The 14104-nt window shown below is 36.9% G+C and overlaps 1 protein-coding gene across 5 annotated transcripts in view; it reads right to left on the bottom strand.

Annotated features, from left to right (window-relative positions):
- The window catches only part of RGS12 (regulator of G protein signaling 12), an 88240-nt gene that overhangs the window by 60839 nt on the left and 13297 nt on the right, over positions 1 to 14104 (bottom strand). For 4 of the 5 annotated variants that reach the window (XM_068679774.1, XM_068679773.1, XM_068679771.1 and 1 more), the window contains exon 3: positions 4608 to 4727. In XM_068679774.1, the coding sequence (XP_068535875.1) occupies positions 4608 to 4727 (120 nt within the window). Of the gene's footprint in view, positions 1 to 3422; positions 3579 to 4607; positions 4728 to 14104 lie in introns of those variants that run through there. The other variant, XM_068679777.1, reaches the window with a different exon arrangement.

The following is a 14104-nucleotide window of genomic DNA, read 5'->3' as shown; positions in this document are numbered from 1 at the left end:
CTGTGTAAGCTTTGTCTGATTATTTAAATCAGCCAAACAAAGACAGGTACCCACTTAAAAACTCATTATTAAGTCAAATGAGCATTTAGGGTTTTTTGCCACCCACAGATGCCAAAGCTAATATCCAGCAGAGACATGTCATTCATTAGTATAAAAACCTCATACCGAGGAGATGTGTTGTACGCTTTCAATTAGCAGATGAAATGCAAAAAAGTTGCTTCAGTAGAATTAACAAAACAGAAAAAAATCGAGCGTTATTATCTATAATAACAGCTAATAATACTGGATTATTAATGGTTATAATTAAGATAGAACATTCTAACAAAATTCTTAACACTGACTAATAAAAGGACTTCAGTATATTCCAACTTTGAAAACATTACTCAAATCTAGAAATTTGATACAATTAATGTTTTTCATACAGGATGTAGCTTTAAGGTTTACAAAATGGGATGGAGAAAAACGAAAAATAAAAAAGTCTTATAAAAAATAAAGTTTATATAAAATATCTTTTTGTTGTGAAGATCTCTAAATCAAAAGGTTATTTAACAATACTCAGAGAGTAGCAATACTCTTACTCATTAGTATAAGACATTATGTATCCCATTATACTATTCTGTCCTAATTTTAACCACAGAGAAATACCAAAGGTATGTCAAAATGATTTTCAGGAAACTCAACAGCTTTGAGATATTCTCCCTGGCTAGGTGACAACCATATCTGTTGAATTTGAGGGAACACTTACAAGGGTCCCCCATTTTTACATATTTCAAGAAAGGTTAAGATATGAATGCAAAGAGCTACAGTTGGAAGTGGTGTTGGATCTGGTTCCAAAATTGATACTGAGAAAAAAAAAAAAGATTATTCTGTTTAATGTAGCTTTAAAAAAAAAAAAAAAGTGGGATTCTAGTTTCTGCAGTCTTACAGTTACCTTCAATGTGTTTATAAATCAATAAACAATGATTTTGCCGTCACAGAATCCTACAAAGCAGAAGATGTGAGTGGTGGCACTTACCTACAGGGAAGTAGGAAGAAAAATAGGATCATGTCCTCTCATTAGTCTAAATATTAAATAATTCTAAATCATGACAAGTTCCATTCAGCTTAAGCTATACCTTGTAAATATGAACCAGCAGATATTCTCTGAAATAGGATTGTTGGAAATCACAGATTTTTTTGTTGTTGTTGTTTAGTGGTACTATTACTTAAAAAATGATTAACATAGAAAAATTTATTACTATATACAAAGTAGGGATTTGTTCTTAGTAAAAACATATTTCTTGTAATTTAGTAAAGAAAAATCTCTAAAAACATTTCTTGTGAAAACCATATAATTAAGGCATATACTGGGCACACTAATTTTCCAAATTGAGTTCTAACTTACAAGTTAATCATACTCAGCCCTGGTGTAAACAAGCAGAATTTTCACAGTTCAGAAATAAAATTGTACATTTTGCGCTTTGTGAGACATTTTCATTATCTGTTACATCTTAGCACAACAACATCCTATAATTTTGCACTCTCATCCTATTTTGATCTCTCCAGATTTAAAACAAATTCATATACAGGTTCTAATAGTAAAAATAGCATTTAGAGGGTAAGCACACAAACTTTTATTTATTTATTTTTAATGTACAGCAGAGCTTCTGCAGGTAAGAGGAAATGCTTGAGGTGGGCACTGTATCATAACAGCTAATTCTAACCTTATGTGAATATTAACTGTGTGGGTATTGTCAGCCATTATATTCCTATTTGAAAGAAGAGGTGAAATATTTATTCTCTTGCAATCATTGGTTTTATTTATTAAAATTTATATATATATATGTTTTATATTATATATATATATGTTTTATGCTTGAATGGTTTTGAAAAGAAATTTAAAAAAACAACTGCAAAGAAACCACGCCACCTTATGGCAGAAGACAGCAAAACTGACAGCTGGTATTTCAGACACCACAGCTCCAAAGGCAAGAGGAGCAAGTTCATAATGTCATAACAAGTGCAAATGCAACCTTCTTCAGACCCATGAGAAATGAGCAGTGTTCACCATATGCCCATAAAAGGAACTGCGTGGAAGTTCACTGCTCAATTTAGAAGACTACAATGATCTTAGCAGGAATCAAACCCACAAGCTTGGAGAGGCATATTCAGTTTCAGACTTAGTGTTTGGGTCAGTACCTTATCCGTTCTGCTAAGATAGCTGGAAACAATACAACAACTGAGTAACCTATATAATATGTTCATAATCATTATTCCAGAGGTGGAGTCTCTAAGAATTTCCTGCTATTGTTATTTCCTCTTCCAGCAACTCTAAATAGATGGCCTGAAATAATCTAAACATGCACTGACAACATTGTGTTCTACTACACTTCGCATAACAGTCGTTGGGAATAACGCTGCAGTAGCAACATTAAAGTTAGAACCAAAACCAAAACATCTCATGCTATTTTACTTTGACTTGTCAAGTTTTGGAAATTATTCTCAGGGTTGGTATTTCACCAGGTGGCTGGGATATATGAAGGCTAAGTGTCATTCTCTTGTAGCATGCAGAGAGAAAAAAAAGAGATTTTCAAGTGAAAAGCAGCAGCTGACAGAGAGCAGTCCACACCCACGTGGCTACATTTAATAATTAATCCAGATACAGTTTTTAGTACAAATTGTTTCTACTTTGTCCAATTCATACCATGGCCTAGAATTTTCAGTTTCCCCATCTAAAGTAACAGCTTTGACTATTAGGACATTGTGTAACACAGAGACTCCCAGTTCTTCCTGTTGGTGGGACAATTTATATATATTATATATACCGACTGGGAAACAAAGAGAGAAAAATGGATTTCATAGCCCAGTGACTATGATATCTTTCCGAAATTAACGGAGGGTAAGCACCGTGTCCCTGTCTTGGTGATTATTTTTGCAATGCAAAACAGCTCCTACAACAGAAATTAAATGATATCCTTGGTGTTTACAGCTCCCTCAGAATATGAGATATTCACATAAATCTCTATGAAATCTAAATCTAGAAGAATGTGGTGTGAACCCACTTTTTTCCTATCACACATGAATCACTAGCACTTGGCTCTTAGATATTCTGAGGTCGTCTCTTGCTGCAACCAGAAATTCTGTCAAAACTAGCAATATGTATCAGAAAGGTTTTTTAATTTAGAAAAATTTTCTAATGAAGCAATATGTTCCTAGACAGTTACCAAACAGCTTTATTTAGAAGATCTTGCTCTGTTTGTTGAAGTTGAGCACTTACTATATTAAAGTCAGAAGTGCAAAGAAATGAAAACTATTTTCAGTGACTAGTAAAGAAAAGCAAGACATTGGAAAGCTTCAGACAGGAAGAAACAGACTACAATGAAAAAAAAAGGTACTTTTTTTTCCTTTAAAACATCTGAGAAATAAGTAGCGACAAATCCTACCTGCATTCCCTAAGCACACCAGAAGCTCCTTCCATATACTCCGTTCCCTAAAAATCCAGTGCACTGAGGTCTCCCCTCCTTTAGTTCAGAGTTAGTGAAATGCCTTTCTTCCTACATCTTGCCACAACAGGAAACTCAGAATATGTCTTTCTTTCCTCCTCCCCTCTCAAACACTTTTTATACACCTCCTTCCCATTTAGAGGAATCAGTGTGCCACATTCCCTCCCATGCCAAAGAACAGTGTAATATGTATTACATGGCTCCTGTGCCAAGAGCTCTGCACATAGTTTTGTTTCTGCCCAACCACAAACCTTCTTCCAGAGAAGCATGATAAAGGGGTAAGGGAAAAATCTCTCCATTTGCCTTCACATCACTATGGGTCAGGTTTTCAGGAGGAAGCACACTAGAAGAGAAGATATAATGAAGCCGTATTCCTTCAGCTTGAGAGATGCTCTCAGCAGAGCAGAAGGAACAGCTTTTCAAATTCAGGTGACTTTTCATTCTCTACTTCTACCACAATTACTAAGCTTTGGCCACTGAGGCCCAGACATCAGCTGACATTATACCAGATGTGAAATAGTGTTATTACATTACATTCAGAAAACCCCAAAATCACCATACCAATCACCAGCACCACGTTGATTAGGCATTCCCTTTTCCAGCTGCTGGCATATAGGGAGGAAAAACTTATTTAATCTGTTTAAACAGGATCTTTTTCCATACTCTGAAAACTAAATTCCTTAGGGAACTATGTAAAGAGCTTGGTCTTCGTATTCAACACCAGAAACATATGTAACCCCCCAAAACCCTCTCATTGTAAGGAATATCAGCTGAATGATAAAAAGAATGTGATGAACATTAGTTGTTTTTTTTTTTTCTTGTTGGTCAGGATAATTAAATTCCAACTATTGTTTTGTTCTATATGACCAGCTGTGATGGGTAAAATAAAGTTAAAATTCCCCACAGAAAGAATGGCCACTGCTAGCATCAATGTAAACTATTAAAGAAACACTGAGAAAGTCAGGTGACACCTGAAATCTCTATTTCCCCCAAACAAATGCCATAATAACTTTTATTACACTACAGACATTGCTTACTCTCCTTCATTTATCGCCACCATTAACTACTATACATGTATATTCCTCACCTGGACTCATTTCTAAGTTTTAAGTGAAAGTTAATTACCTCAAGGTCATCCAGTGAACGAGTAATACTAAATCTCTTAGATCTTCCAAATGATCTTCGAGCAGAAGAACGCTGGGGAGGAGCCTGATTTAATCCCACTGAATGTCCAAATTTTGAACCCTAAACAAGAAAGAAAATATATATGATTATTTTACTTCTTTAATTTTAGTACATTACTGATCATACTGACAGCATCTGTATTTTATACAATTCTACTTTTGTCCAGCTTGACTGCACTGATAGAGACAGAATTCCAAGGAGACAGATTTGCAAACCTCTGACAGGACACCAGGTTCAACAGAAGCTCATCACTTACCCTGTAAAGTCATGTATTAAAATCATTAAAGATATGAAAGTACTTTTTCAGACTCAAGTCAAACAATTATTTAGCATTAAGTTACTTTATCAACACAAGTCATCGTTTAGGTTGCTAAAGTGCACACATGCTACATGTAAGCATTAAAAGATAGAGTTTAATGAAATTCCTTAAAATGAGAAAATATTTGTCCTTTCTATAGGAAATTGCCATCCTAGAAGTCATCTCACACAGCTTCTGTTGGAATCTTTTTCCACTCTTAAAAATCTTGTTTTCACTATTCATTTTTTTCTGGAGTTTTGCTACTGTAAAATCCAACTTGTTAAATCATACAGAACAAAACACAAGAACAAAATGCATTATTCTTTTATTCTGAAGAAAGAAACTACCTCACTCTGATATTTCATGACTAGAATTGGTACTGCAATGGTTTTATGTTTTCCCCATAATCATACTCTTTCTCCTTAAAAAATAACCAAAGGTTGGTTAAGCTACAACAACTCAGCATGTATATATCTACTTTATGCCAAATGGAAAATTCAAGCTTAAACCTAACAGTAGGCACAGTCAGTGACTGGTGCTAAGCAGATGTACATAAACTCACTACATTATGAAAACTTGTGATGATATGCCTGAAATTTTGGATTCCTTTCACTGTAACATTCAGTGTGGGAAAAATTCCTTCCTGTCTTCTGATGTTCTCTTTCACTTGAGAAAATAATGGAGTTTAATTCAGGGTAAAATTTCTTCTAGGTCATTTCAGCATCTTTCTTCATCACAGTAAGCTTCAAAAGTATTTATTAGAACTTTTATAGTTGCTTATTGGCAGCTTTGTAATATTTACTAAAATGTATTTTTCTATCTTTTTCTTCCTTTGGGCTACTTTTTATGCTCTCAGTTCTGAAATATGTGGGTATCCCTTCAATCCTTTGTTTGAATATCTCTGTGTGTCACATTACTGGAGAGAACAATCATAAATTTCACACTTAGAACTTCAAACTAACAAACACTCGCAAGAAGTAGAGAATATCAAGAACATTATACCACCACCTTGCTGCAATAAGAGATGAGCCATCCAAGAGAAGATGTCTACCTGTTTATTTGTTCCTACAGAGTCATTACAATTCTTTAGCAACAGAGCTCTGACAGCCACCACTATTCACAATAGACTGTTTAAAAGCCCCTGGAAATGTCAAGATATAACACAGGATACAGGAATCTGGATCCAAAGTATGTAGCAAGGTTCATCACTGCAACAAGGTGAGACTCCAGCTTCTTCATTTGGTATTAGAAGTGATCCATTTTTATAGGAAATCTCTTTCCCTCCCATCTTTCGATTTAGTAAGATTTTTTTTTTTTTTATTGGGTGAGAAAAAAAATGGGGCAGCTTCTGCCAAGGAAAACTGGAAATCTGGCAACTGGAGATTAGCTTCTGAGGTTTTTAAGAGAACATTCAGAATTGCAGTATAAAAAAGCTAAGATGGCTTTTGCTAACACAGTCAAGTAAATGTGAAGACAAGAAAGTTGCTATCTGTAAATTGTCACAGATAGCGCCCACTGGAACAAGTACAGTTCCTAACTTTCCGAGCAGCTTTTGAAATCATCTGTTCCTCCAGGCAGGTATCGCTGACGTGGTTCGCATTTGGCTCATGTCAGTCGCAGTCCTTCCTGTCCAAAATGTAAGCCTGCACCTAATGCAGTAACCTGTGTCAAACAGCAAGTTCCACATCAGTCCCTGAGTAAATTCAGCAGTATCCATTGCTATTACTGCCCAGCATGTCAGAGCACTAACATGGCAGCTCCTGTGTCCATATGTTACAGTTAAAGCAGCACAAACACATGCATTCATCTTCCAGGCTTCATCACTAGCCATGTATGACCAGACCTGTTTTGGAATTCTTTATTTTTTAATCTGTAAATTAGCGATAAAACAATCAGACTACGAACAGCTCAGCAAATTCTAAGGCTAGTGAAATGAATGCCATCATTAATGGGAGTACAACTGGTGTTTTGAAACTAATTAAACAGCCACCCAGTATGGATTCAGCTTAATTGTCTCTGAGGTCTTTCCCAAGACAAGATGCAACACCCAGAGGACATTAAAAAAATGGTGAAAGGAAACAAAGAAAAAAAAAAAAGGACTATCAATAGCAGTCATATCTATTTTGAATCATGAATATAATGAATACATTTCACTTTTCTTTTTAATTCAGCCCAAAAAGTACATTAACTATCTAATATATCTTTAAAAAAGCAGAGATTGCCATGTACAATTCTGGGACTGTCAACCAGCAAACACAGAAAGAAAAAAAAATTAGAAAGCAGTGACATTACAAATTGGAGGAAGAGGAACAAACCGCCTGAAGACAAAGTTAATTATATTCCACTGAGAAGCAGATTCTAGATAACATTAATTCTCACCAGATGTCCCATTTTAGAAGGAAATACAGGTTACCTAGTTGTGGTCAGAAAAAATAACAAAGAGAAAGAGGGAGAGTGGATAAAAACATTTGAAAATTGTGTAGTAGTAGAAGAGACAACAGAATATTAATACCCAATCAAACATTTTCTTTATGGTTTTTGACGTTGTTATATAAAACTCACTACTGAGCGCTGGATGTTATGGTAAAGATAAGGATCAGGAAAAAAAAGACTCTGATAACAACACAGGGTATAAGAAATAATTATGACATATAAAAGTTCACTAAGCTAACAATTTCCTCAATCCATTTGGATAACAACTGCAATTAGACAAATGTTTTCAGCTGACAAAAATCTCTTTCTTTCAAAAATCCAAACTAGTAATCCTGGAAATTAAGAAAAACATTGCTAAAAAATATATATAAACTAAAATTCACAAAGTATTTAATTTCCTGGCAATGGTGCTCAGAAGTCTTCCTTTTCACCCTTTCTGGACTCCTTTCCAGATATTCAGACTATGAAGGTACATGGCCTTCTTCAGATCAATTCAATTCAATATTTTAAAATTGCCTTGCATATACACATGCAAACAAAACACTGTAACTTAAGCAAACAGCAGCAACATTTTGGCAAGTGTGTTTCATGGGACTCTGAAGAGCTGGAAATAAAAACACCCATGACTTGAAAAGGGAACACAAGCATTGCAACTAGATTGTACTAACCAGCATGGCTAAAGAAATCCACAGCTTTTAATCAAATAGAGATTGCTAGTGCAATGACTGATATTAATGTCAATTTTGCAGTCTATTAGCCGTAAAGAAATTATCATAGTTCTAAAAATCTTACGCTATTAAACATTTTTAAGTTACTAAATGGACCTTAAAACACTCAAAACTGTACATTATGTGACCAACAAAATACTGTCTCGTTCACCATTAGCTGCCCAGCTAAAACACTGAAATTTGCTACATGAACGGTGGCACTGGCTTGTTTTGTTTTGTTTTAAATACAGATTGCCCACCTGCCCTAGAACTATTTCCTGTATCTTAAAGATTCTCTTCCAGAAGCAGTGCTGCTGAATCTATAAAACAGAGCTCTCAGAAAATCTAGATATTCAAGTCAATCTAAACAAACCCTATTACAGAACAATATTAGAAACTCTACTCCATCTGATGATTTACCAGTTGGCTTCATTTTAGGAATCCAGAAACAAACAGAAAAGCACCGAGATTAGTGACAACCAATTGATTAGTGAAAAGCATGTGCTAGAGCAATACATCCTCTGCATTTCACCATACAGATACTTACATGCCTGCTGCTATCATGGTCAAAGTACAAAAGACCGTATCTCCACAAGCCTTCACCCTATTACCATTCCACAGATGAAGAGGTAAACCAACAATGTATTAAAGGAATTGACACAGTGATGGTCTAAAAACTTACCATTCCTTTTCCTATCCTTGTAACAAAATACAAATCACAATCTAGCACAGACAGAAATACAAGTCAAATGCATAATCAGAAGAGAAAAAGGAAGAAAAAAAAAAAAAAAAAAAACAGGACAAGGAATGGGTTTGCATAATCTTTTTTTAATATATAACTAGATCTCCCTTTTTTCCTTAGGCTAACAGGAATCAGTAAGTTACATGAGGTAACTATCCATCTGACCAAACTGTAGACTTTCTTTCCCTCCAAATACATTATATATATATATACACATTATTATTATTTTAACACGCTTATTTGGCATCATGGGTGAGTTATGTCTTAATCTACTTTACAAACAAGGTATTAAATACAAAATTCACCAGCAGACAATTGATATAGCAGCAGCTTGTGGATGTGTCCAAGGTGAGAACAATTTCTCTGAGAACAAAAAATGTGTACAGGAGAAAGACAAATACAAGAGTGCAAAACATTGTACCTGATGCATGAACAAAAGAGGGAGTTGAGAAGCACAGGAGTCATGCCAGACTGCAAACAGAGGGCCAGAAAGAGCAAGAATGATCCACTACAAGGTGACTTGCAAAACTCTAGCTCTTTAAAGACTAAGAAAGAAAATGGATGTGCTTAGAAGGAATTTTAACATAAACAAGTTAGGCACTAGTTCCCTATAACTTTTTTTTTTTTGGCAGCTGTGCTGGGTTAAGGACTCTGACCACTCCTGCCAGCTCCCAGGCTGCAACAGGCTGTCCCCTCATCTCCACGAACAATAAACTGGAACCTTAAAGCTATCCTGTTTGTAACTCAGATCGATCTACAGCCATGTCAATACAACCGAAGATGGACACTGCCACTGCTGGATTGAGAATGACAGGATCTCTTTAAATTGGTAGCACCGACGAAATGCAACGTGAAACTGCGGTCCTCAATGTGATACTCTAGCCTGGAGCAGGAGGGCACAGTAGCAAGTTGATGAAACCTTATCAATTATTCAAAACCCAAAGAAACCAAACACCTTTAGAAAACATCTACAATCAACTTAAAGAAAATTCCCAGCTCTAGAATGCACTGTACCACACCCTTTCATATTTTAGCAAATATTACAACTTTTTAACAAACTGTCTCACAAAACAACTTGAAATGTCCCTTTTGCACTGCACGGTCATTGTGTCTCTCTAGTTAAACATATGCTGCCCTCTCATCCAATACCTCAATATAAATAAAAACTGAGAATTTTCTCCTCTGATACCTGTTTAAAAGCTAGGAGGAGTGGAAAAGAGGTGGCAAGGAGAGGACATCGGCAGCTTTCGAAGTACAAGAGGCTAAGCAAGTGGGAGAGTTTTGCTGGGTATTCAAGGCTCCTAGGCAACAACACAGGGAGCTGGGAGCAGGAATCCAGAAAGGGAAGAAAGGAGAAAGAAAAACTGTGAAGGCTAATGCCAGCTTCACGAGACCTTGCCAATTTAATCATTTAAAGGATAACACATTACAGTTTGTGATCTCGAGGGGAAACTAAATGGGATGAAGCTCATCGGCCAGAGAGTTTGGATGCTGTGTGGAAGAGCAGGAAGAGAGGGAGAGGTAAGCTGTAAAAAGGGGAGCTAATCTAAAATGTTGAAAATATGCTACTCTCTCAAGCCCAAACATCGACATTTATAGAAGGATGTTTTCAAACACTTTCAAAACTGTTCCACAAAGAAAGATAATTTCACAAGGCAATGCACAAGCACAAGAGTGAAATCATTCTTTTTTTTTAATGTTTGAGAGGAAAAAAAAAAAAAGGTACTTGCAAGTCACATACAAAGTATTAAGAGCTCTAAAAAAAAGTCACTGATATGTAATCACTTCAATAGAAATTTTCTCCTTCTGACTGGATGGCAACTGGCCACCCTGTTCAAGAGTCAATTCCCCACATTAGCCTTTTTATCTCCTAAAAAGTCCAATCAACCAGGTTCTTTTAACAGAACTCTGTCTATGAGTGCCTGTACAAGTGTCAATTGGAGTATTTATTTCTGATTAAACACCTCTGAAAACTACATAACAAAAGAAGGATGCTGATATTCACAGATTTTGAAAGACAAAGGAACACCACTTCAGTTAGGCCTCAGAGAGGCCTCAGTTTAGGGAGTTCGATTAATACAGAATTTACTACATTCTGTGTGTAACAAACCTTTAACTATTGCCACTATAAAATCATCTCATTTGTATTTGTTCAACTCCTATTTCCAGCTATGGAAGCTTTTAAAAACTCTCTCTGCTTTTAGATTTGACTCTTTGGCTTTGTATGGTAAAGTGCATAATAAGCATTTTAGTGCTGAACCCAGATGCACAGAGTTCATAAAATTTGAAACTTCTGTGGATATTCAAAACATGACAAATTTACTCTTGGATATAAAACAACAGAAGGGTCAGGCCGAAGCAGGAGTTCATCTTTACAAAACCATGCAGTTTTAAGATTTCAGGAGAAGTTATAGGAAACACAGATGGCACAGTAATCTCTTGTAGTCAGTGCAAAACTATTACGTAATGCTGGAAGTCTTGGGGAAGGAAGAACAAATAGATACAAATATTATTCTGCTATCAGTATTAGTCTCAAACCCTGCTCTGCCACAGCTGTGTACTGCGTACAGCTTTGGGTGCCACAGTTTAAGAAGGACATAAAACTATCAGAGAGCATCCAAAGGAGGGCTACAAAGATGGTGAAGGGTCTAGAGGGGAAGACGTGAGAAACAGCTGAGGCCCCTTGGTTTGTTCAGCCCAGAGCAGAGCAGGCTGAGGGGAGGCCTCATGGCGGCCTGCAGCTCCCTCATGGGGGAGCGGAGGGGCAGGCGCCGAGCTCTGCTCTCTGGGGACAGCGACAGGACCCAAGGGCATGGCATGGAGCTGGGACAGGGGAGGGTCAGGCTGGGGGTTAGGGAAAGGTTCTGCACCCAGAGGGTGGCTGGGCACTGGGACAGGCTCCCCAGGGCATGGCACCAAGCTGCTGAAGTTCCAGAAGCATTTGGACAAAGCTTGCAGACGTGGTTGAATTTTTGGGTGGTCCTTTGGGGATCCAGGAGTTGGACTTGATCATCCTTGTGGGTCCCTTCCAACTTGGGATATTCTGTGATTCTTAATCTGCCTCTGATGCCCCCTATCATCCATAACCTCCCATTCTCCTGATTTTGTGTCCTGGTAGTTGTGTGTCCCTGCACTACAGCGAGGCAAAGCAGGCATGACTGTAGGCCATGACCTTCCTTCATCCCTCCTTCTATCAGCCAGCATCAAATATTCCTCTGTCTAAAAAGCAACGGTGCTGAGTTGCAGGACTTATAAAGAGAGGGTCTGTGGGGCCTGAGAACAGGATGCATTAAATAATATGTTATGTTGGGTTTGGATCTCTCGTATCCTCAAAGGCATAAAAGAATCTGTGAGGGAAATAAGAAGAGAGCTTGATGTGGTCCAGTCCCCTGGACCATAACAGATACAGACACAGAAAGCCCCAGGGTATAGGTAGGCATGCTGAGAGAAGAGGCTCCATATGATATGGGGAGGGGAGAATGAATTAACACCCTTCAGGGTGCACTGCTGCCACCATTATGGATTGACATCACCTCATAAAATCAAATTAGATGGTGACAGGCTAATTAAAAGAGGCCTAGCATCATTCAGACATCACAGACAGCTTTCCACAAGCTTTAATGACACTACAATTCTGGCTTTGGGGTTGTTGTTTTTCTTTGGGGGTGTGAGGAGAAGGGGCAGCAGTGTGACAAAAGATTAAAACAATATTAATCACCATTACTGGTCCATCCATTTGATCACGTTTAATCTTAACTCTTTAATAATGACATTTCACTTCCCTCTAACCATTACAGCAGCATCTTTGATGGCAGTTAGGCCCATGCTACAACCAAAACACCGAAGAGAGGCCATCCTGTCACACCAGAGCACCAAGTAAATAAAACCTGTTGCTTGTCTCATTACTAAGGACACCAGGCACAGAACAGCGACCACCCAAATTGTGGCACTATCCCTACTCTCTTTAAAAATAAATAAATTGATTATACTAACGCCGATGAAAAAGTAAGATCATTTTTTCAGTATAACCAGATAACAGTTTATTGTATGAGCTAGAAGCCTATAACAGTTGGAAACTGAAAGGGAGCAGAAAGGCCTGAGGATATCAAGGGAAAACATGAAGAAAATTTCAAGTAGATACAGAATAACTGGTTCCAAATTATCATAAACATTACCTAGGAACATTAAGGAACTACGGCCCAATGCTCAGTAACAACCAAAAAGGCAAATAAGGGATCATCAGAAAGGGAAAGGAAACAATAAATCAGCTTTATATTCATAAATACCTACCAACACATTTTCAAAATTGCTTATAGTTCCGGTTAACTGATCTCAAAAATAATACAGTAGAAATAAGGGATGAAGATTACAATTTTGTAAAAACTTCTGTATGGGAAGAGACAAAGCTAACTTCTACCTCAAAAATTCGTGATTGGTGGGTGAGATTTAAGAGAAAACTACATGCCTAGAGATAAATAAATAAATAGGGAATTAGATTGTTCAGTATTTCTCATGACAGATATTAGAAGGTATGAAATAAAATCATATTGGAAAATACAACCATGTACTGTCTACTTTCCATTCTATTAAACTGTGAAATATGTCGGGTGAAATATACCAGGAATGCCAAAGGCACAACTGAGTTTAAGAAACAACAAATTCAAGAGAAAAGGCTTACAAAGGTTATTAAACACAATGCTGTGGATTCAGTTTCCACATGAGGAAAGCCTCTCAATCACATGTTGCTGAAAATTAGGATACATTTTCCATGTTTTTCTAAGCAGCTGCTCCTCAGTAGTGTCTAAAATAGGATATTGACCTCAGTATTGGATATCTCATCTGATAGATAGGGATGTTCTTACTGACCTGTTCTTACAAAATAAATATTAACCAGCAGTGCCATATGGCTACGAAAAAAGTAAATACTATGAAGAGGTATTATATGAGGTATTTACAATAGAGATTGGAAAATGTACACTACAATTACACAAAACCATTATCAGGTAATTGGTGTGAAATTTCGGTCACCCGTCTCACAGAATGAATTTAAAGTAGAATAGTTTCTGAAAAGGGCTACTAAAATTATCAGAAGAAAGAAACATTACTTCACAGAACTGAGAGACTTAGCATTCCCCACCCAATAAAATGAAAGCTCAAAGAGAATGTACCTTCTATGCAAGACTTCGGGCTGTAAGATAAACCAAAAGTTTCTAATGTCATAATAGTGATGTCCTGGAATAATTTTCCTGCAGAAGTC

The sequence above is a fragment of the Anas acuta genome, chromosome 4 (genome assembly GCF_963932015.1).
Source record: "Anas acuta chromosome 4, bAnaAcu1.1, whole genome shotgun sequence".
Classification (NCBI taxonomy): Eukaryota; Metazoa; Chordata; class Aves; order Anseriformes; family Anatidae; genus Anas; species Anas acuta.
Note: the sequence above shows the minus strand (reverse complement) of the source record. Positions and strands in the feature narration are given on the sequence as shown.